This window comes from Oncorhynchus kisutch, linkage group LG8, assembly GCF_002021735.2.
Source record: "Oncorhynchus kisutch isolate 150728-3 linkage group LG8, Okis_V2, whole genome shotgun sequence".
Classification (NCBI taxonomy): Eukaryota; Metazoa; Chordata; class Actinopteri; order Salmoniformes; family Salmonidae; genus Oncorhynchus; species Oncorhynchus kisutch.
The window spans coordinates 28,005,826-28,028,968 of NC_034181.2; the positions used below are offsets into that span (position 1 = coordinate 28,005,826).

At 47.7% G+C, this 23,143-nt stretch overlaps 1 protein-coding gene across 3 annotated transcripts in view; it reads right to left on the reverse strand.

The window, feature by feature from the left end:
* LOC109895122 (transcription factor COE2) overlaps positions 1-23,143 on the reverse strand; it is a 53,637-nt gene that overhangs the window by 25,332 nt on the left and 5,162 nt on the right. For 2 of the 3 annotated variants that reach the window (XM_020488775.2, XM_031830021.1), the window contains exons 3-6: positions 22,952-23,015; positions 21,768-21,823; positions 21,578-21,651; positions 19,819-19,887 (exon numbers count right to left, since the gene is read on the reverse strand). In XM_020488775.2, coding sequence (XP_020344364.1) covers positions 19,819-19,887; positions 21,578-21,651; positions 21,768-21,823; positions 22,952-23,015 — 263 coding nt within the window. The remainder of the gene's footprint in view (positions 1-19,818; positions 19,888-21,577; positions 21,652-21,767; positions 21,824-22,951; positions 23,016-23,143) is intronic. The other variant, XM_031830022.1, reaches the window with a different exon arrangement.

Genomic DNA, 23,143 nt, shown 5'->3' on the forward strand with positions numbered 1-23,143 from the left:
ATTGCCCTCGCTAGAAGCATGTGTTTCAGATATAAGGAAGTGGATGGCTGCAAACTTTCTACTATTAAACACCTGGCCATGCTGCTGTTCCAGTTTCAACTGACCTGAGCCCTAGGACCATGCCCCAGGACTACCTGACATGATGACTCCTTGCTGTCCCCAGTCCACCTGGCCATGCTGCTGCTCCAGTTTCAACTTCCACCTGACTGTGCTGCTGCTCCAGTTTCAACTGTTCTGCCTTATTATTATTCAACCATGCTGGCCATTTATGAACATTTGAACATCTTGGCCATGTTCTGTTATAATCTCCACCCGGCACAGCCAGAAGAGGACTGGCCACCCCACATAGCCTGGTTCCTCTCTAGGTTTCTTCCTAGGTATTGGCCTTTCTAGGGAGTTTTTCCTAGCCACCGTGCTTCTACACCTGCATTGCTTGCTGTTTGGGGTTTTAGGCTGGGTTTCTGTACAGCACTTTGAGATATCAGCTGATGTACGAAGGGCAATATAAATAAATTTGATTTGATTTGATTTGATTTGGTTTGTAGTGGTGGTGGTGGTTGGTGGTGGTGGTTGGTAGTGGTGGTGGTTGGTAGTGGTGTTGGTGGTTGGTAGTGGTGGTGGTGGTGGTGGTTGGTAGTGGTGGTGGTGGTTGGTGGTGGTTTGTAGTGGTGGTGGTTGGTAGTGGTGTTGGTGGTGGTTTGTAGTGGTGGTGGTGGTTGGTAGTGGTGTTGGTGGTTGGTAGTGGTGGTGGTGGTTGGTAGTGGTGGTGGTGGTGGTTGGTAGTGGTAGTGGTGGTGGTGGTTGGTAGTGGTGGTTGGTAGTGGTGGTGGTGGTTGGTCGTGGTGTTGGTGGTTGGTAGTGGTGTTGGTGGTTGGTAGTGGTGGTGGTGGTGGTGGTTGGTAGTGGTAGTGGTGGTTGGTGGTGGTTTGTAGTGGTGGTGGTGGTTGGTGGTGGTTTGTAGTGGTGGTGGTGGTTAGTAGTGGTGTTGGTGGTTGGTAGTGGGGGTGGTGGTGGTTGGTAGTGGTAGTGGTGGTGGTTGGTAGTGGTGGTGGTGGTGGTGGTTGGTAGTGGTGGTGGTTGGTAGTGGTGTTGGTGGTTGATAGTGGTGGTGGTGGTGGTGGTTGGTAGTGGTGGTGGTGGTTGGTGGTGGTTTGTAGTGGTGGTGGTTGGTAGTGGTGGTGGTGGTGGTTTGTAGTGGTGGTTGGTGGTGGTGGTTGGTAGTGGTGGTGGTTGGTAGTGGTGTTGGTGGTTGGTAGTGGTGGTGGTGGTGGTGGTTGGTAGTGGTGGTGGTGGTTGGTGGTGGTTTGTAGTGGTGGTGGTTGGTAGTGGTGTTGGTGGTGGTTTGTAGTGGTGGTGGTGGTTGGTAGTGGTGTTGGTGGTTGGTAGTGGTGGTGGTGGTTGGTAGTGGTGGTGGTGGTGGTTGGTAGTGGTAGTGGTGGTGGTGGTTGGTAGTGGTGGTGGTGGTTGGTAGTGGTGGTTGGTAGTGGTGGTGGTGGTTGGTCGTGGTGTTGGTGGTTGGTAGTGGTGTTGGTGGTTGGTAGTGGTGGTGGTGGTGGTGGTGGTGGTGGTGGTTGGTAGTGGTGGTGGTGGTTGGTGGTGGTTTGTAGTGGTGGTGGTGGTTGGTGGTGGTTTGTAGTGGTGGTGGTGGTTAGTAGTGGTGTTGGTGGTTGGTAGTGGTGGTGGTGGTGGTTGGTAGTGGTAGTGGTGGTGGTGGTTGGTAGTGGTGGTGGTGGTGGTGGTTGGTAGTGGTGGTGGTTGGTAGTGGTGTTGGTGGTTGGTGGTTGGTAGTGGTGGTGGTGGTTGGTAGTGTTGGTGGTGGTTGGTGGTGGTTTGTAGTGGTGGTGGTTGGTAGTGGTGTTGGTGTTGGTTTGTAGTGGTGGTGGTGGTTGGTAGTGGTGTTGGTGGTTGGTAGTGGTGGTGGTGGTTGGTAGTGGTGGTGGTGGTGGTTGGTAGTGGTGTTGGTGGTTGGTAGTTGGTAGTGGTGGTGGTGTTGGTTTGTAGTGGTGGTGGTGGTTGGTATCGTGGTGGTGGTTGGTAGTGGTGGTGGTGGTGGTTGGTAGTGGTAGGTGGTGGTGGTGGTGTGGTAGTGGTGGTGGTGGTTGGTAGTGGTGGTGGTTGGTAGTGGTGGTGGTTGGTAGTGGTGGTGGTTTGTAGTGGTGGTGGTGATGGTGGTAGTGGTGGTGGTTTGTAGTGATGGTGGTGGTTGGTGGTGGTAGTTGGTGGTGGTGGTGGTGGTGGTGGTTTGTAGTGGTGGTGGTGGTTGGTAGTGGTGGTGGTGGTTGGTAGTGGTGGTGGTTGTGGTGGTTGGTAGTGGTGATGGTGGTTGGTGGTGGTAGTTGGTGGTGGTGGTGGTTTGTAGTGGTGGTGGTGGTTGGTAGTGGTGGTGGTGGTTGGTAGTGGTGGTTGGTGGTGGTTGGTAGTGGTGGTGGTGGTTGGTAGTGGTGGTGGTGGTGGTTGGTAGTGGTGGTGGTTGGTAGTGTTGGTGGTGGTTGGTAGGGGTGGTGGTGATTTGTTGTGGTGGTTGGTGGTTTGTAGTGGTGGTTGGTGGTTGGTGGTGGTGGTTGGTGGTTGGTGGTGGTGGTGCCTGTTAACTAGGATCTCCACCCTGACATGCACTGCTGCTGGTGACCATGACATCCACGTGTAAAGGAGATACAGATTCTGTGCTTATGAGAAACAATCTTTAAACGGACACTATTTACATCTACAATAGCACATCGGATGAAGTAACAGTTTGGCTGCTACTGAGCATGCATCTGGGAGAGGGGAGTAATTCGACCCCCTGACACTGTCCAAATAATGGTTTCCATTTCCACTTTTTGGGCCAATTGTTTAATGTTCCTTTCAAAAAGCCCTGCTCCCTCCATGTTCCCGCAGACTCTGCTGAGAGGGGTGGGTGATGTTCCCCTCTATTAAAATTACAGTGAGAGGCTAACGAGGATAGCTCGCACACGGAGCAGGGACGTGCCAACACAGACATACAGTAACTCAGCACACAGAGACAACACACAGAGGCAGCACACAGAGACAACACACAGAGGCAGCACACAGAGACAACACACAGGGGCAGTACACTGAGGCAGTACACAGAGACAACAACCAGCGACAACAACCAGAGACAACACACCGAGACAACACACCGAGACAACACACAGAGACAACACACAGAGACAACACACAGAGACAACAACCAGAGACAACACACAGAGACAACACACAGAGACAACACACAGAGACAACAACCAGAGACAACAACCAGAGACAACACACAGAGACAACAACCAGAGACAACACACAGAGATAAGAACCAGAGACAACACCCAGAGACAACAACCAGAGACAACACACAGAGACAACACACAGAGACAACAACCAGAGACAACAACCAGAGACAACAACCAGAGACAAAAACCAGAGACAACACACAGAGACAACAACCAGAGACAACAGCCAGAGACAACACACAGAGACAACACACAGAGACAACAACCAGAGACAACACGCAGAGACAATACACAGAGACAACACACAGAGACAACAACCAGAGACAACACACAGAGACAACACACAGAGACAACAACCAGAGACAACACACAGAGACAACAACCAGAGACAACACACAGAGACAACAACCAGAGACAATACACAGAGACAACACACAGAGACAACAACCAGAGACAACACACAGAGACAACACACAGAGACAACAACCAGAGACAACACACAGAGACAACAACCAGAGACAACACACAGAGACAACAACCAGAGACAATACACAGAGACAACACACAGAGACAACAACCAGAGACAACACACAGAGACAACAACCAGAGACAACACACAGAGACAACACACAGATACAACACACAGAGACAACAACCAGAGACAACAACCAGAGACAACACACAGAGACAACACACAGAGACAACAACCAGAGACAACACACAGAGACAACAACCAGAGACAACAACCAGAGACAACACACAGAGACAACACACAGAGACAACAACCAGAGACAACACACAGACAATACACAGAGACAACACACAGAGACAACAACCAGAGACAACACACAGAGACAACAACCAGAGACAACACACAGAGACAACAACCAGAGACAACACACAGAGACAACACACAGAGACAACAACCAGAGACAATACACAGAGACAACACACAGAGACAACACACAGAGACAACAACCAGAGACAACAACCAGAGACATCACACAGAGACAACAACCAGAGACAATACACAGAGACAACACACAGAGACAACAACCAGAGACAACATACAGAGACAACAACCAGAGACAATACACAGAGACAACACACAGAGACAACAACCAGAGACAACACACAGAGACAACAACCAGAGACAATACACAGAGACAACACACAGAGACAACAACCAGAGACAACAACCAGAGACAACACACAGACAATACACAGAGACAACACACAGAGACAACAACCAGAGACAACACACAGAGACAACAACCAGAGACAACACACAGAGACAACAACCAGAGACAACACACAGAGACAACAACAGAGACAACAACCAGAGACAACACACAGAGACAACAACCAGAGACAACACACAGAACAACAACCAGAAACAACACACAGAGACAACAACCAGAGACAACAACCAGAGGACAACAACCAGAGACAACACACAGAGACAACAACCAGAGATAACAACCAGAGACAACAACCAGAGACAACAACCAGAGACAACAACCCACAGACAACAACACACAGAGACAACAACCAGAGACAACACACAGAGACAACAACCAGAGACAACACACAGAGACAACACACAGAGACAACAACCAGAGACAACACACAGAGACAACACACAGAGACAACAACCAGAGACAACACACAGAGACAATACACAGAGACAACACACAGAGACAACAACCAGAGACAACACACAGAGACAACACACAGAGACAACAACCAGAGACAACACACAGAGACAATACACAGAGACAACACACAGAGACAACAACCAGAGACAATACACAGAGACAACAACCAGAGACAATACACAGAGACAACACACAGAGACAACAACCAGAGACAACACACAGAGACAACAACCAGAGACAACACACAGAGACAACACACAGATACAACACACAGAGACAACAACCAGAGACAACAACCAGAGACAACACACAGAGACAACACACAGAGACAACAACCAGAGACAACACACAGAGACAACAACCAGAGACAACAACCAGAGACAACACACAGAGACAACACACACAGACAACAACCAGAGACAACACACAGACAATACACAGAGACAACACACAGAGACAACAACCAGAGACAACACACAGAGACAACAACCAGAGACAACACACAGAGACAACAACCAGAGACAACACACAGAGACAACACACAGAGACAACAACCAGAGACAATACACAGAGACAACACACAGAGACAACACACAGAGACAACAACCAGAGACAACAACCAGAGACATCACACAGAGACAACAACCAGAGACAATACACAGAGACAACACACAGAGACAACAACCAGAGACAACATACAGAGACAACAACCAGAGACAATACACAGAGACAACACACAGAGACAACAACCAGAGACAACACACAGAGACAACAACCAGAGACAATACACAGAGACAACACACAGAGACAACAACCAGAGACAACAACCAGAGACAACACACAGACAATACACAGAGACAACACACAGAGACAACAACCAGAGACAACACACAGAGACAACAACCAGAGACAACACACAGAGACAACAACCAGAGACAACACACAGAGACAACAACCAGAGACAACAACCAGAGACAACACACAGAGACAACAACCAGAGACAACACACAGAGACAACAACCAGAAACAACACACAGAGACAACAACCAGAGACAACAACCAGAGACAACAACCAGAGACAACACACAGAGACAACAACCAGAGATAACAACCAGAGACCAACAACCAGAGACAACAACCAGAGACAACAACCACAGACAACAACAGAGACAACACACAGAGACAACAACCAGAGAACACACAGAGACAACAACCAGAGACAACACACAGAGACAACACACAGAGACAACAACCAGAGACAACACACAGAGACAACACACAGAGGACAACACCAGAGACAACACACAGAGACAATACACAGAGACAACACACAGAGACAACAACCAGAGACAACACACAGAGACAACAACCAGAGACAACACACAGAGACAATACACAGAGACAACACACAGAGACAACAACCAGAGACAATACACAGAGACAACAACCAGAGACAACACACAGAGACAACACACAGAGACAACAACCAGAGACAACACACAGAGACAACAACCAGAGACAACACACAGAGACAACACACAGAGACAACAACCAGAGACAACACACAGAGACAATACACAGAGACAACACACAGAGACAACAACCAGAGACAATACACAGAGACAACAACCAGAGACAATACACAGAGACAACACACAGAGACAACACACAGAGACAACACACAGAGACAACAACCAGAGACAACACACAGAGACAACAACCAGAGACAACACACAGAGACAACAACCAGAGACAACACACACAGAGACAACACCAGAGACAATACACAGAGACAACACACAGAGACAACAACCAGAGACATCACACAGACAACAACCAGAGACAATACACAGAGACAACACACAGAGACAACAACCAGAGACAACACACAGAGACAACAACCAGAGACAACAACCAGAGACAACACACAGACAATACACAGAGACAACACACAGAGACAACAACCAGAGACAACACACAGAGACAACAACCAGAGACAACACACAGAGACAACAACCAGAGACAACACACAGAGACGACAAACCAGAGACAACAACCAGAGACAACACACAGAGACAACACACAGAGACAACACACAGAGACAACAACCAGAGACAACAACCAGAGGACAACACACAGAGACAACACACAGAGACAACAACCAGAGACAACACACAGAGACAACACACAGAGACAACACACAGAGACAACAACCCAGAGACAACACACAGAGACAACAACCAGAGACAACACACAGAGACAACAACCAGAGACAACCACACAGAGACAACAACCAGAGACAACACACAGAGACAACAACCAGAGACAACACACAGAGACAACAACCAGAGACAACACACAGAGACAACAACCAGAGACAATAACCAGAGACAACAACCAGAGACAACACACAGAGACAACAACCAGAGACAACAACCAGAGACAAACACACAGAGACAACAACCAGAGACAACACACAGAGACAACAACCAGAGACAACACACAGAGACAACAACCAGAGACAACACACAGAGACAACACACAGAGACAACACACAGAGACAACACCAGAGACAACACACAGAGACAACAACCAGAGACAACACACAGAGACAACAACCAGAGACAACACACAGAGACAACAACCAGAGACAACACACAGAGACAACACACAGAGACAACACACAGAGACAACAACCAGAGACAACACACAGAGACAACAACCAGAGACAACAACCAGAGACAACATACAGAGACAACAACCAGAGACAACACACAGAGACAACAACCAGAGACAACACACAGAGACACACACAGAGACAAACACACAGAGACAACAACCAGAGACAACACACAGAGACAACACACAGAGACAACAACCAGAGACAACAACCAGAGACAACAACCAGAGACAACACACAGAGACAACACACAGAGACAACAACCAGAGACAACAACCAGAGGACAACAACCAGAGACAACACACAGAGACAACAACCAGAGACAACACACAGAGACAACAACCAGAGACAACAACCAGAGACAACAACCAGAGACAACACACAGAGACAACAACCAGAGACAACACACAGAGACAACAACCAGAGACAACAACCAGAGACAACACACAGAGACAACAACCAGAGACAACACACAGAAAACAACAACCAGAGACAATACACAGAGACAACAATCAGAGACAACAACCAGAGACAATACACAGAGACAACAACCAGAGACAACACACAGAGACAACAACCAGAGACAACAACCAGAGACAATACACAGAGACAACACACAGAGACAACAACCAGAGACAACACACAGAGACAACAACCAGAGACAACAACCAGAGACAACACACAGAGACAACACACAGAGACAACACACAGAGACAACAACCAGAGACAACACACAGAGACAACACACAGAGACAACAACCAGAGACAACAACCAGAGACAACAACCAGAGACAACACACAGAGACAACACACAGAGACAACAACCAGAGACAACAACCAGAGACAACAACCAGAGACAACACACAGAGACAACACCAGAGACAACACACAGAGACAACAACCAGAGACAACAACCAGAGACAACAACCAGAGACAACACACAGAGACAACAACCAGAGACAACACACAGAGACAACAACCAGAGACAACAACCAGAGACAACACACAGAGACAACAACAGAGACAACACACAGAAACAACAACCAGAGACAATACACAGAGACAACAATCAGAGACAACAACCAGAGACAATACACAGAGACAACAACCAGAGACAACACACAGAGACAACAACCAGAGACAACACACAGAGACAACAACCAGAGACAACAACCAGAGACAACAACCAGAGACAACACACAGAGACAACACACAGAGACAACAACCAGAGACAACACACAGAGACAACAACCAGAGACAATACACAGAGACAACAACCAGAGACAACACACAGAGACAACAACCAGAGACAATACACAGAGACAACAACCAGAGACAATACACAGAGACAACACACAGAGACAACACACAGAGACAACACACAGAGACAACACACAGAGACAACACACAGAGACAACAACCAGAGACAATACACAAAGACAACACACAGAGAACAACACACAGAGACAACAACCAGAGACAACACACAGAGACAACAACCAGAGACAACAACCAGAGACAACAACCAGAGACAACACACAGAGACAACACACAGAGACCAACACAAGAGACAAACACACAGAGACAACAACAGAGACAACACACAGAGACAACAACCAGAGACAATACACAGAGACAACAACCAGAGACAACACACAGAGACAACAACCAGAGACAATACACAGAGACAACAACCAGAGACAATACACAGAGACAACACACAGAGACAACACACAGAGGACAACACACGAGACACAACACACAGAGACAATCACACAGAGACAACAACCAGAGACAACACACAGAGACAACAACCAGAGACAAACACAGAGACAACACACAGAGACAACAACAGAGACAACACCAGAGACAACACACAGAGACAACACCCACAGAGACAAACACACAGAGACACACACAGAGACAACACCGAGACAACACCAGAGACAACACACCAGAGACAACACACAGAGACAACACACAGAGACAACACACAAGAGACAACACACAGAGACAACAACCAGAGCACACACAGAGACAACACACAGAGACAACACACAGAGACAACACACAGAGACAACACACAGAGACAACAACCAGAGACAACACACAGAGACAACACACAGAGACAACACACAGAGACAACAACCAGAGACAACACACAGAGACAACAACCAGAGACAACACACAGAGACAACAACCAGAGACAACACACAGAGACAACAACCAGAGACAACACACACAGACAACAACCAGAGACAACAACCAGAGACAACAACCAGAGACAATACACAGAGACAACACACAGAGACAACACACAGAGACAACACACAGAGACAACACACAGAGACAACACACAGAGACAACACACAGAGACAACACACAGAGACAACACACAGAGACAACAACCAGAGACAACACACAGAGACAACACACAGAGACAACACACAGAGACAACACACAGAGACAACACACAGAGACAGGAGATAAAACAATGTGTTCATAATTATCACCCAAACAAATCACACTTACAGGGGAAAGTAAGTGAGAAAAAAGGAGAGAGAGGAGGAAAGAATTGATTGAGAGAGACGGACAGGCAGTCACAGGCAGACACAGACAGAAAATACGATTCAGACAGATGGTTAAACAATCCCTTAGAGACGTGGTGGTTAAAGAAGGGCATTCACATACAAATCGATGAAAAATTATATCTGAATGCTTTATTGTCAAACTGTCCAGACAGACTAAATCCGTAAAGACCCATGAAGATGCCTCTAGTTTTATTGCACCAGAGCACAGACGGATGATAGACTACACGGTGCTGTTCCACAGACACATACTGTACGTTCTCACAGTGGAAACTAGCTATGTCTACAGGGATCGATTCCAACAGATAACATGTGCAAAACATTTACTGAAATAATCCTCATCCAACTGAAGACATTAGAAATTGACACAATTATTTATTACAGAAGAAAATCCGGTGTTTCTATGTCAAACAGTTTTGTTATATTTCGTTCTTCTGTGATGTATATAAAGTGTAATATTGGGATGCAAACTCAACATTGAATACCTTTCAACTCGATATCTGACATTGTACAGGTGTCTTCCTTTTTAAAGCCCGGAACCATGTGTGTGACGTGTATACTTTTGTTTGAAAGTAGATTCACCCCACTGCAGTAAAAGGCTAATCACATCTCTAAAAATGGACTTTACCATAACCATCACTGCCTCCTATAATAAGTACTTAACAGTTAGAAGTATGAACACATAGGAAAGGATTTCTCTTGTCTTAATTAGCTAGGCTTCCATCCAATTGGAGACAGATTTTCTTCAGAATAAAAAAAAATCTGCATAAAACAATATGCGCATTTTGCCACTAGAGGTGTGTTTCCATCAAATTGACTTGTTGCAATTTGTTGCTGATACAGTGCGGGTAGAACCTACACTATGAGATGATTATGGACAAAAGAGCAATATTGTTTTTATTTGACAAACGGCAGCCAAGCATCGATGATCATGTCACCAGAGTAAGACCCTCGATATTTACTGGAAAGGAGCATCAAGCTCATCACCTTGCACTTTCACCACCCTGTGAAGTTCATCATTATTTATTTAATATGTAGCCTAATAAACTGCATGCTTTCCCAACGAGTCGTAGTGGGTGGACCACACACCATGTCATCCCGTGACTCCATGTTTACTTCGATGTGATGGTTCTTATATCAAAATTGGCGCATAAAAGCGTTTCCTCTGACAATTCTCGCACAATTAATTGTACAGACACAAAAAGTTCCCACTGTCTATCGTATTTCGTTTTGTCAACATTTGGAATGTTTACCAACAAATGTTCTGTTTCCATCAGACCTGTAATAAAGTTGGATCCAACATGTACTTTACTCGCATAAAAAGGTTAGATTGAAACCTGATTTGTGATGAGAAAATAACTTACTTGAAAGATTTTGTTCTAGTTGACAGAAAGGAAAACTCTACTGTATCTCTCCCTTGCATTCAGTCCTTGTGAAATCACTTTTCATTTTGAAAGGGGGAAGGGAAAAGTAATATTGACCAAATGTGAAAATTCCCATTGATTATTCCTGTTTCCTCAGAGTACCATCTTGTTAAAAAAAAGAACCCTCCTGAAAACACTATAAATTAGTGAGATGGTGCTTGTCATTGATCCCCTCTCCTCCCCTGCCTCCTCTCTCCTCCCCTGCCTCCCCTCTCCTCCCCTGCCTCCCCACTCTTCTCCCCTGCCTCCCCTCTCCTCCCCTGCCTCCCCTCTCCACCACTCTTCTCCCCTGCCTCCTCCACTCTTCTCCACTGCCTTCCCTCTCCTCCACTCTTCTCCCCTGCCTCCACTCTTCTCCCCTGCCTCCTCCACTCTTCTCCACTGCCTCCACTCTTCTCCCCTGCCTCCACTCTTCTCCCCTGCCTCCACTCTTCTCCCCTGCCTCCACTCTTCTCCCCTGCCTCCTCCACTCTTCTCCCCTGCCTCCACTCTTCTCCCCTGCCTCACTCTTCTCCCCTGCCTCCTCCACTCTTCTCCCCTGCCTCCTCCACTCTTCTCCACTGCCTCCCCTCTCCTCCACTCTCCTCCCCTGCCTCCCCTCTCCTCTCCTCTTCTCCCCTGCCTCCCCTCTCCCCCACTCTTCTCCCCTACCTCCCCTCCCCTCTCCTCCACTCTTCTCCCCTGCCTCCCCCACTCTTCTCCCCTGCCTCCCCTCTCCTCCACTCTTCTCCCCTGCCTCCCCCACTCTTATCCCCTGCCTCCGCTCTCCTCCACTCTTCTCCCCTGCCTCCCCCTCCTCCACTCTTCTCCCCTGCCTCCTCCACTCTTCTCCACTGCCTCCCCTCTCCTCTCCTCCACTCTCCTCCCCTGCCTCCCCTCTCCTCTCCTCTTCTCCCCTGCCTCCCCTCTCCCCCACTCTTCTCCCCTACCTCCCCTCCCCTCTCCTCCACTCTTCTCCCCTGCCTCCCCCACTCTTCTCCCCTGCCTCCCCTCTCCTCCACTCTTCTCCCCTGCCTCCCCCACTCTTATCCCCTGCCTCCGCTCTCCTCCACTCTTCTCCCCTGCCTCCCCTCTCCTTCACTCTTCTCCCCTGCCTCCCCTCTCCTCCTCTCCTCTTCTCCCCTGCCTCCCCTCTCCTCCTCTCCTCTTCTCCCCTGCCTCCCCTCTCCTCCACTCTTCTCCCTTGCCTCCCCTCTCCTCCACTCTTCTCCCCTGCCTCCCCTCTCCTCCTCTCCTCTTCTCCCCTTCCTCCCCTCTCCTCCACTCCTCTTCTCCCCTGCCTCCCCTCTCCTCCACTCTTATACCCTGCCTCTGCTATCCTCTGCTCTCCTCCACTCTTCTCCCCTGCCTCCCCCACTCTTCTCCCCTGCCTCCCCTCTCCTCCACTCTTCTCCCCTGCCTCCCCCACTCTTCTCCCCTGCCTCCCCCACTCTTCTCCCCTGCCTCCCCTCTCCTCCACTCTTCTCCCCTGCCTCCCCCACTCTTATCCCCTGCCTCCGCTCTCCTCCACTCTTCTCCCCTGCCTCCCCCACTCTTCTCCCCTGCCTCCCCTCTCCTCCACTTTTCTCTCCTGCCTCTCCTCTCTTCTCCTCCTCTCCTCTCCTCTCCTGCCTCCCCTCTCCCCCACTCTCCTCTACTCTCCTCCACTCTTCTCTCCTGCCTTACGATGGATCCTCCATGATTTCCTTATGACCAGCTATTGATTCCAACCTCCTAGCCAAATATAAAACCACACTTGTACACTCCAATCCTGACTGCTCCCACTAACCAACCCACACTTCCCATTCCTACAAACACTTGCACCAATACTGACTCTCTGCCTGTCTCTGTTGTAAAGCATGCTCCTCTAGAAATACAGAGGCTAGCGCTTTCTAAAGGTCAGGGGTCATCTGACCGTAATGCCACCGATAAATGACCTGTCTGTCTCTGAGCAGATGGTAGAGGGAGAACTCCTTAACTAAATGGAGAGACAGATACAGACAGGGATACTGTATGTTCTAGTATTCTCAAGTTAGACAAGCTCTGAAAATATCAAAGCCAGACAATGCAAAAGCAAGGCTTGTGAAAACAGAATATCGGAGTATGGAGGGATGTAGCCATACTGTAAAAGAAAATATCTTTGAAACAGATCCTTCAGTCACCTGAGATTCAGTCAACAACAGGGCACATGCGTGGATGTAATCCATTAAGATTTGAAATGGGCAAGACAGAGGAATCAATCAGTCAATCAATCAGTCAAAGACCATTGACATCTTTGAAACAGAGGTTCCCTTAAATTTGCAAAAGTATGAATGTCAGTGAGTGAGTGACAGATTGAACAAGAACATGACTAGTAGACGCTGCAAGCAATATGACATGATCAGTGTTTTACTCTGAATAAGAGCCCGACACAAGGGCGTCTTTAAGAGTCATCTCCCCCTCCTGACTAAACCGCTACAAGCCCCCTGGCCCCACCACCCCTCCCTATGGATCAGCTGTGATCTACTCTCTCCCCTTTCACTCAAATCAGGATTAGGGAGAAGGACAGAGTGGAGCAGCAGGAGGGGGGGGGTGAGGACCGAAACAATATGGAAAGGAGATTAGAAAAAGAGGGGGTTTGGGCTGTTTGGGGAATTGCAAACTCCCTTGTGCTTGGGTAGGTGTCTTAATGACACTGCCTAATTATCACAAAATAAGATGGGCTAAGAGGAGGGAAAAGAGATGGATGAGAGAACACAAGGGAGAGGAAGTAAGAAAGACAAGGGCAGAGAGGAAGTGAAAGAAAGAGAGATAAAGAATGAATGAGTAGGGTAGAAACACTGGTATGAGCCTGAGAAACCAAGAGAGAGGGGGACCATAGAGAGAAAGAGTATGAGAGTGAGAGAGAGCGAGAGAGAGAGAGAGAGAGAGAGAGAGAGAGAGAGAGAGAGAGAGAGCGATAGAGAGAGAGAGCGATAGAGAGATAGAGAGAGAAAGGGAGAGCGATGGAGAGCGATAGAGAGAGAAAGGGAGAGCGATGGAGAGAGAGAGAGAGAGCGATAGAGAGAGAAAGGGAGAGAGAGCGATAGAGAGAGAGAGAGAGCGATAGAGAGAGAGCGATAGAGAGAGAGACTGATGGAGAGAGCGATAGAGAGAGAAAGGGAGAGCGATGGAGAGAGCGATAGAGAGAGAAAGGGGGAGAGAGAGAGAGAGATGGAGATGCAGTAGTAGCGGCAGTAGGAGCGGGTGGGCCCCAGCACGCTGCATATTAATTGGAGAACAGGTGTTGGGGCTGGTAGCAGGAGGCTGATTACTGCAGCCTCAGAAACAGCCACCCTCACCCACCTCCCCCCTCCACATACACACATGAATCATTTAGGCCCCAAGCAGTGACTCAGGGAAAGGGTCAGGCAAAGGGTCACCGACACATACACAATTGCACACACATCAATATACATACATACATACATAAATAAATAAACATCTGTGCACATCCATGTACACATACACAAACAATATACATATGAGCTTATTCAGACATAGACACATTCTCTCACTCTCTCTTGCAATTTATCACATGCACACATGCACACATGCACACACACACAAATCCACAATAAATAAAGTTGAGATCTCTGCAAGGACACAGTGGAACGCTGCAACAAATTCCACCAGCTTATCCCAAATGACATAACTGCTAATATGCTGGTCCCCAAGGAGAGGGATCCATGGGCCTGTCAAGAGGGAATAACCCCCTATCAGACCTGGATGGGCCCAGTGTGATTAGAGGGTACAGTAGGTCAACGATCCCATTTAAATCCATCCTCACAGTACCACCATCAGCCTGCACAGGCCCACACACTGACATAGATCCTCCAATTCACAAGCCCCCTGCGCTACTTATAAACAATCTTTGGAGTGGTTTTGCCATGGAAGATGGAGGAAGAGGACGGGGGTCGTTGGGAAAGTAATGCGCCAAATGAGAAAAACAGCTGCTACTAGGGATTCTGGGAAAATTCAAAAAACAACAGACCAATTTTCCGTTATATGAAAACTATCTTCAGCAGAGATCCTCTGAGACACACTGTCAACTGCCGGCCAGCTCGGACAGAGGAGGGAGGAGAGGGGGGGGGGGGAGAGAGACAAAGACAGAAGAGGGAGGGAAAGTGGGAGAGAAAAATTTTGACATTTTGGGATGTATTTTTGGAGGAATGGAGAGAGGGAGGGAGGAAGAGTGAGGGGAAGGAAGGGGCGATGAAGGTTGAAGAGATGACGTCACAGAAAAACCATTGTACAGAAGGTCTGCTTATGAGCATTTATCACAGCAGCTGATATCAGGCAGATACGGTGTGACTTCCAAAATCCCTGGGACCTGGAAACCCTCACACATGTCCATTAAGGTAATGCTCCGTCTCCCTAAAGCCTGATAACTGACTGTCAGGTAGGGAATCTACAGACAATACATAACCCTCACATTGCACGATAGACCCTAACTCTTCATGATTCTGATAGGAATATTTTTGTATTCATATATTTGGCAGGAGTTAGGACTGTGTACAGAGGAGGTATTTTTAGTAGGACAGTGTGGACTAAGTGTAAGGGGACGCCACAGTGTTCTGTGTGCTGACCAACCAGAGCAAAGGAGACAAGCGAATAGACAGACAGACAGACAGACAGACAGACAGACAGACAGACAGACATATACAGTATGTGAGCACAGTCACTAACAAACACAGATGCTTACATTAGTACCGACAGGTATACTGCAGAGACACTAATTATCACAGACGCATGCCTCAGTGCCATACAGGGATCTGGCACAGCAACAGACCGAGAGGAAAGCTCTTAAATATATACACACACACACACGGACTGTACCTACTCACCCACACATTTAATATGCAGACATGTATGCACCTTGCCACCACCCCTACACATCTACACCCTGCGGGCAACGGGAGAGGAGGAGGGGCTCTCCCGTTGCCCTCACTAACCCTCCCTCTCCTCTGTTTTTACTGGCCATAAAAGAAACGGCTGATTTGTGAGGTCTCATCACAGGAACCACATGGGTCTCTGCCCCTCTCTCTCTCTCTGCCCCCCTCTCTCTCTCTCCTCTCTCTCTCTGCCCCTCTCTCTCTCTCTCTCTCCTCTCTGCCCCTCTCTCTCTCTCTCTCTCTCTCTGTCTCTCTCTCTCTCTCTCTCTCTCTCTCTCTCTCTGCCCCCCTCTCTCTCTCTCTCTGCCCCTCTCTCTCTCTCTCTCTCTCTGTCTCTCTCTCTCTCTGTCTCTCTCTCTCTCTGTCTCTCTCTACTCTCTCTCTCTGTCTCTCTCTCTCTCTCTGTCTCTCTCTCTCTCTCTGTCTCTCTCTCTCTCTCTCTGTCTCTCTCTCTCCTCTCTCTCTCTCTCTGTCTCTCTCTCTCTCTCTCTGTCTCTCTCTCTCACCTCTCTCTCTCTCTCTCTCTGTCTCTCTCTCTGTCTCTCTCGCTCTCTCTCTGTCTCTCTCGCTCTCTCTCGCCTCTCTCCGCTCTCTCTCGCTCTCTCTAATCTCTCTCTCTGCCCCCCTCTCTCTCTCTGCCCCCCTCTCTCTCTCTCTCTCTCTCTCTGCCCCCTCTCTCTCTCTCTCTCTGCCCCTCTCTCTCTCTCTCTCTCTCTCTGTCTCTCTCTCTCTCTGTCTCTCTCTCTCTCTCTCTCTGTCTCTCTCTCTCTCTCTCTCTCTGTCTCTCTCTCTCTCTCTCTCTCTCTGTCTCTCTGTCTCTCTCTCTCTCTGTCTCTCTCTCTCTCTCTCTCTGTCTCTCTCTCTCTCTCTCTCTCTCTCTGTCTCTCTCTCTCTCTCTCTCTGTCTCTCTCTCTCTCTCTCTGTCTCTCTCTCTCACTCTCTCTCTCTCTCTCTCTGTCTCTCTCTCTGTCTCTCTCGCTCTCTCTCGCTCTCTCTCTCTCTCTCTCTCTCTGTCTCTCTCGCTCTCTCTCGCTCTCTCTCAATTCAATTCAATTCAAGGGCTTTATTGGCATGGGAAACATGTGTTAACATTGCCAAAGCAAGTGAGGTAGACAACATACAAAGTGAATATATAAAGTGAAAAACAACAAAAATTAACAGTAAACATTAAACATACAGAAGTTTCAAAACAGTAAAGACATTACAAATGTCATATTATATATATATATACAGTGTTTTAACAATGTACAAATGGTTAAAGGACACAACATAAAATAAATAAGCATAAATATGGGTTGTATTTACAATGGTGTTTGTTCTTCACTGGTTGCCCTTTTCTCGTGGCAACAGGTCACAAATCTTGCTGCTGTGATGGCACACTGTGGAATTTCACCCAGTAGATATGGGAGTTTTTCAAAATTGGATTTGTTTTCGAATTCTTTGTGGATCTGTGTAATCTGAGGGAAATATGTCTCTCTAATATGGTCATACATTGGGCAGGAGGTTAGGAAGTGCAGCTCAGTTTCCACCTCATTTTGTGGGCAGTGAGCACATAGCCTGTCTTCTCTTGAGAGCCATGTCTGCCTACGGCGGCCTTTCTCAATAGCAAGGCTATGCTCACTGAGTCTGTACATAGTCATGGCTTTCCTTAATTTTGGGTCAGTCACAGTGGTCAGGTATTCTGCCGCTGTGTACTCTCTGTGTAGGGCCAAATAGCATTCTAGTTTGCTCTGTTTTTTTGTTAATTCTTTCCAATGTGTTAAGTAGTTATCTTTTTGTTTTCTCATGATTTGGTTGGGTCTAATTGTGCTGCTGTCCTGGGGCTCTGTAGTGTGTGTTTGTGTTTGTGAACAGAGCCCCAGGACCAGCTTGCTTAGGGGACTCTTCTCCAGGTTCATCTCTCTGTAGGTGATGGCTTTGTTATGGAAGGTTTGTGAATCGCTTCCTTTTAGGTGGTTGTAGAATTTAACAGCTCTTTTCTGGATTTTGATAATTAGTGGGTATCGGCCTAATTCTGCTCTGCATGCATTATTTGGTGTTCTACGTTGTACACGGAGGATATTTTTGCAGAATTCTGCGTGCAGAGTCTCAATTTGGTGTTTGTCCCATTTTGTGAAGTCTTGGTTGGTGAGCGGACCCCAGACCTCACAACCATAAAGGGCAATAGGCTCTATGACTGATTCAAGTATTTTTAGCCAAATCCTAATTGGTATGATGAAATTTATGTATTTTTTTATGGCATAGAATGCCCTTCTTGCCTTGTCTCTCAGATCATTCACAGCTTTGTGGAAGTTACCTGTGGTGCTGATGTTTAGGCCAAGGTATGTATAGTTTTTTGTGTGCTCTAGGGCAACAGTGTCTAGATGGAATTTGTATTTGTGGTCCTGGTGACTGGACCTTTTTTGGAACACCATTATTTTGGTCTTACTGAGATTTACTGTCAGGGCCCAGGTCTGACAGAATCTGTGCATAAGATCTAGGTGCTGCTGTAGGCCCTCCTTGGTTGGTGACAGAAGCACCAGATCATCAGCAAACAGCAGACATTTGACTTCGGATTCTAGCAGGGGGAGGCCGGGTGCTGCAGACTTTTCTAGTGCCCGCGCCAATTCTTTGATATATATGTTGAAGAGGGTGGGGCTTAAGCTGCATCCCTGTCTAACCCCACGACCCTGTGTGAAGAAATGTGTGTGTTTTTTGCCAATTTTAACCGCACACTTGTTGTTTGTGTACATGGATTTTATAATGTCGTATGTTTTACCCCCAACACCACTTTCCATCAGTTTGTATAGCAGACCCTCATGCCAGATTGAGTCAAAGGCTTTTTTGAAATCAACAAAGCATGAGAAGACTTTGCCTTTGTTTTGGTTTGTTTGGTTGTCAATTAGGGTGTGCAGGGTGAATACATGGTCTGTTGTACGGTAATTTGGTAAAAAGCCAATTTGACATTTGCTCAGTACATTGTTTTCATTGAGGAAATGTACGAGTCTGCTGTTAATAATAATGCAGAGGATTTTCCCAAGGTTACTGTTGACACATATTCCACGGTAGTTATTGGGGTCAAATTGGTCTCCACTTTTGTGGATTGGGGTGATCAGTCCTTGGTTCCAAATATTGGGGAAGATGCCAGATCTCTCTCTCTCTCTGTCTCTCTTGCTCTCTCTCTCTCTCTCTCTGTCTCTCTTGCTCTATCAAAATTATTAATTGTGTGAGTATTTCTGCATCTGAGCATGTCTGGACAATGGACATCTTAAAGGCATGACAGGGACAGTTGAGGAGGAGACAGTAGAACATAGGCTCAGTTGGGCTGTTTGACGTTGTCTGGTTAGTGTGAGTGAGTGACAGGTGTCGTTACCTGTCAATGATGACCGGGTCAGAGGGCGTCTCGTTGCGGTTTCCACAGCTTTTCTTCTCACAACAGCGACTGTGTTCCAAAATAACAAACAGAAAACACAACAACACAGTGAGTGAAACAAACCAGCATGACAAGACTAATCTTTCCTCTGGCCCGACCACTGTCCCAGACTGCACTGCAGACTGCACAGATCCAGGGAAACAAAAAGTGCCAAAGGAGGGGAGGTGAAAATAAAAGAAAGGGGAAGAAAAGGTATCATACAAACAGGGAGAGACCCTTCAAAAGTGAAAAACCAGCCTGGCAATCTGTCACATGGATTTCAAAATCAAAGAGAACCCCCACCCCATCACACAGACAAACACATCAACACACCCACACAGCATCCTACAATTCGTCAGCAGTCCTGTCCGTGGAGCCCCCCCCCCCCTACAAGTCCCCTCCGCTGCATAACAAAAGTGCCCCCTCCCCTAACCATCTGCCACCCCTATAACTCACCTCACCCCTCTCGTGTCCCAGCTTGGCCCTGCCCTGCCCCCTTCCACCCTCCCTCCGCCCCCCTGTCAGACGGCCTCACTCCCCAGCTGTGACGCTTGCCCTCTGCCTCCCTGGCTCTGTTATTAGCCAGCTGTGAGTTACATTCGGGCATCTGCTGGCTACACAATGGCAAAGCCCACTCAGTCTTAGACCCTCTCCCCCTGCCCAACCACCCTCTCATTCCCCCTCCTGCCCTCAAACCCTGGGCCACTGCCCCACTACACCAACACTACCTCTCTCTCACTGTGTCCTTCTCTTCCTACCTGCTTACCACAGTAGGTTGGTGGAACCTTAATTGGGGAAGATGGGCTCATGGTAATGGCTGGAGTGGAATAACTGGAATGGTATCAAATACATCAAACACATGTCATTCCATTTACTCCATTCCAGCCATTATTATGAGCCATCCTCCCCTCAACAGCCTCCACTGCTCCATACCTCCAAAAGCACTGCATGCATGGTGAAGAAGCCCCGTCTTCCAAAAGCACCATAACGGCAGCTCTCTTCTTCCACCCTGACCCATTCCTGACACACTGTCTTATTCTTTTTACATATGCATTAGTTTCCATGCACATTGTTAGAAACTAAATCATTCAGAACTGTGAGAAACTACTCTAATTCTTATGTCTCAACATCGTTCCTATGTAGATCATTGTCCATGCATAACATAAGGTTCTGAGGTGGTGATGAGGGTGGGGGGTTAGGGGGCTGATTATTCCCTTAACATGTTTCAGTGGAGGTTGAAGGTAGAGTGGCCCCATACCTCCCCCTGTTTATCTGTGAGGGAGGCTCCAGAGAGAAACAGGAGCTGGCGTGGGACATGGAGAGCAGCAGGGGGCTCACACTGTAACAAGCCTGATGACGGACTGGCTACACTTTCATTTCAGACCCAGTCTTATTTCCAAATGGCATACCACATTTCAGACACATCAAAACAAAACCCAAATACATTTTTAAGGATGTGTGTGTGTGTGTGTGTGTGTGTGTGTGTGTGTGTGTGTGTGTGTGTGTGTGTGTGTGTGTGTGTGTGTGTGTGTGTGTGTGTGTGTGTGTGTGTGTGTGTGTGTGTGTGTGTGCGTGCGTGCGTGCGTGCGTGTGTGTGTGTGTGTGTGTGTGTGTGTGCGTGCGTGTGTGTGTGTGTGTGTGTGTGTGTGTGTGTGTGTGTGTGTGTGTGTGTGTGTGTGTGTGTGTGTGTGTGTGTGCATGCGTATATGACTTGACTCACCTGCACATAACCTCGTGAGTGAGCAAAACCCGGCACATTTCAGGATTCTTGTTCTGTCCCTCATATGATATGGGCTGAGAGAGAGGGAGCATGGGTGATGGGGGCATTTGATTTCATGTGCAATCAATCAAGCTGTAAGCATGAGCTGCACAGCAGGCTAAATCCAGTCAGGGAAAACAGGGTTCCTTACCTGTTTAGTGACGGAGTCAATAAGTCGTGCATAAAGATCCTGTTCTGTACGAACCCCTGCACACAGACATAAACACGGCCATTAGAGGAATATAAACTAACCTCACAAAGACAACCTAATCCTGAAGGCATGGGATATGAGTGTTTTAGACTGGACATTGATTTGATTCCCATAATGGCCATTTCCTGGGTCATCCATACAGTTCAGATCAGGATCAATTGAGGGCTTTAGGAGCTCTGGGATCTGACACAGAGTACCTCCCAGCATGCTTTTAGAAAACACCTGAACCTTTGGTTTCTGGGCGCTTCAAACACACTGGTTTTACTTCCTTGTAGGCTGCTGAGAATCACACAGAACAGAGAAACCACGTTGATGTAATGAATTGCCTCTGAAGAGCAGCATGTTATCCAAGGTTTTGTTTTATGGAGCCTACTATGCAGAGTATTGCTTTTAAAACGGGTTCCCCTCATCAAAGTCTCAATCGGGGGGGCTTTGATATCACTAGAGGGAAGTGGGGGGGAAAGGGAGGGTGCAGAGCCAGGCGTGTGTGTGTGCATGTATATGAGTGTGTATGGTCGGGGTCTTTCTGCTACATGTCTTTCATCTCCTCTCCCATGGGTGCCACAGGGATGGCAGAGTAGGGGCAGTGGAGGCTCATGGGAACCCAAATCTCTGTGCACATCCCTTATCTGATGTTGTAACACCATGGGGGGCACCGTGTACCTCGTTTCCCTGTTTATGGGGCCTGGAGCAGCTTCACACACAACTAAATCTGGGGCTTAAATAACTCAGTGATTGGATGAATGGATAGATATTTAGAAGAGGGGTGAGGTCGGATGAGAGGCAGAGGAAGAGGTAGGTAGAAGAGTACTGGGAGTGGGGGGTTGGGGGAAAGTGGGATTTTCCTCTTATATTTGGAACAAATGTCCATATCATGTCCATTCCATGGCCAGACCATTGAGATGAATAATGGTGTTTGGTCAGTGGTCTGGCTCAGGACAACCTGTTTCTCCTCCCACTCTAAAGTGGTCAAACACTAAAATGTCTCCGGGACAAAGAATCAAGAGACATGAAACCACACAGACCATATCAACTCCTGAATGCCCAAGTTCTCACACTGACATGAATGGGACATGCTGCTCCTCATGTGATTCCAGGGTGGTTTGGAGGTCTGGTGTACTCACCATTGCTGTAGAGGAGCTGCAGCTTGTAGTGCGTGCCGTTGTTGGTTTTCTCTCCCGTCTGCTCCTTGGAATGAGACGACAAACAGACAAACACACAATGCAGTCATGCAGTTATAGCGCGGTGGGGTTACAGTTAAGCACAGTTAAGCTCACTACATCCCTGGAACTGGTGTGGGATCAGAGGGATCCCTA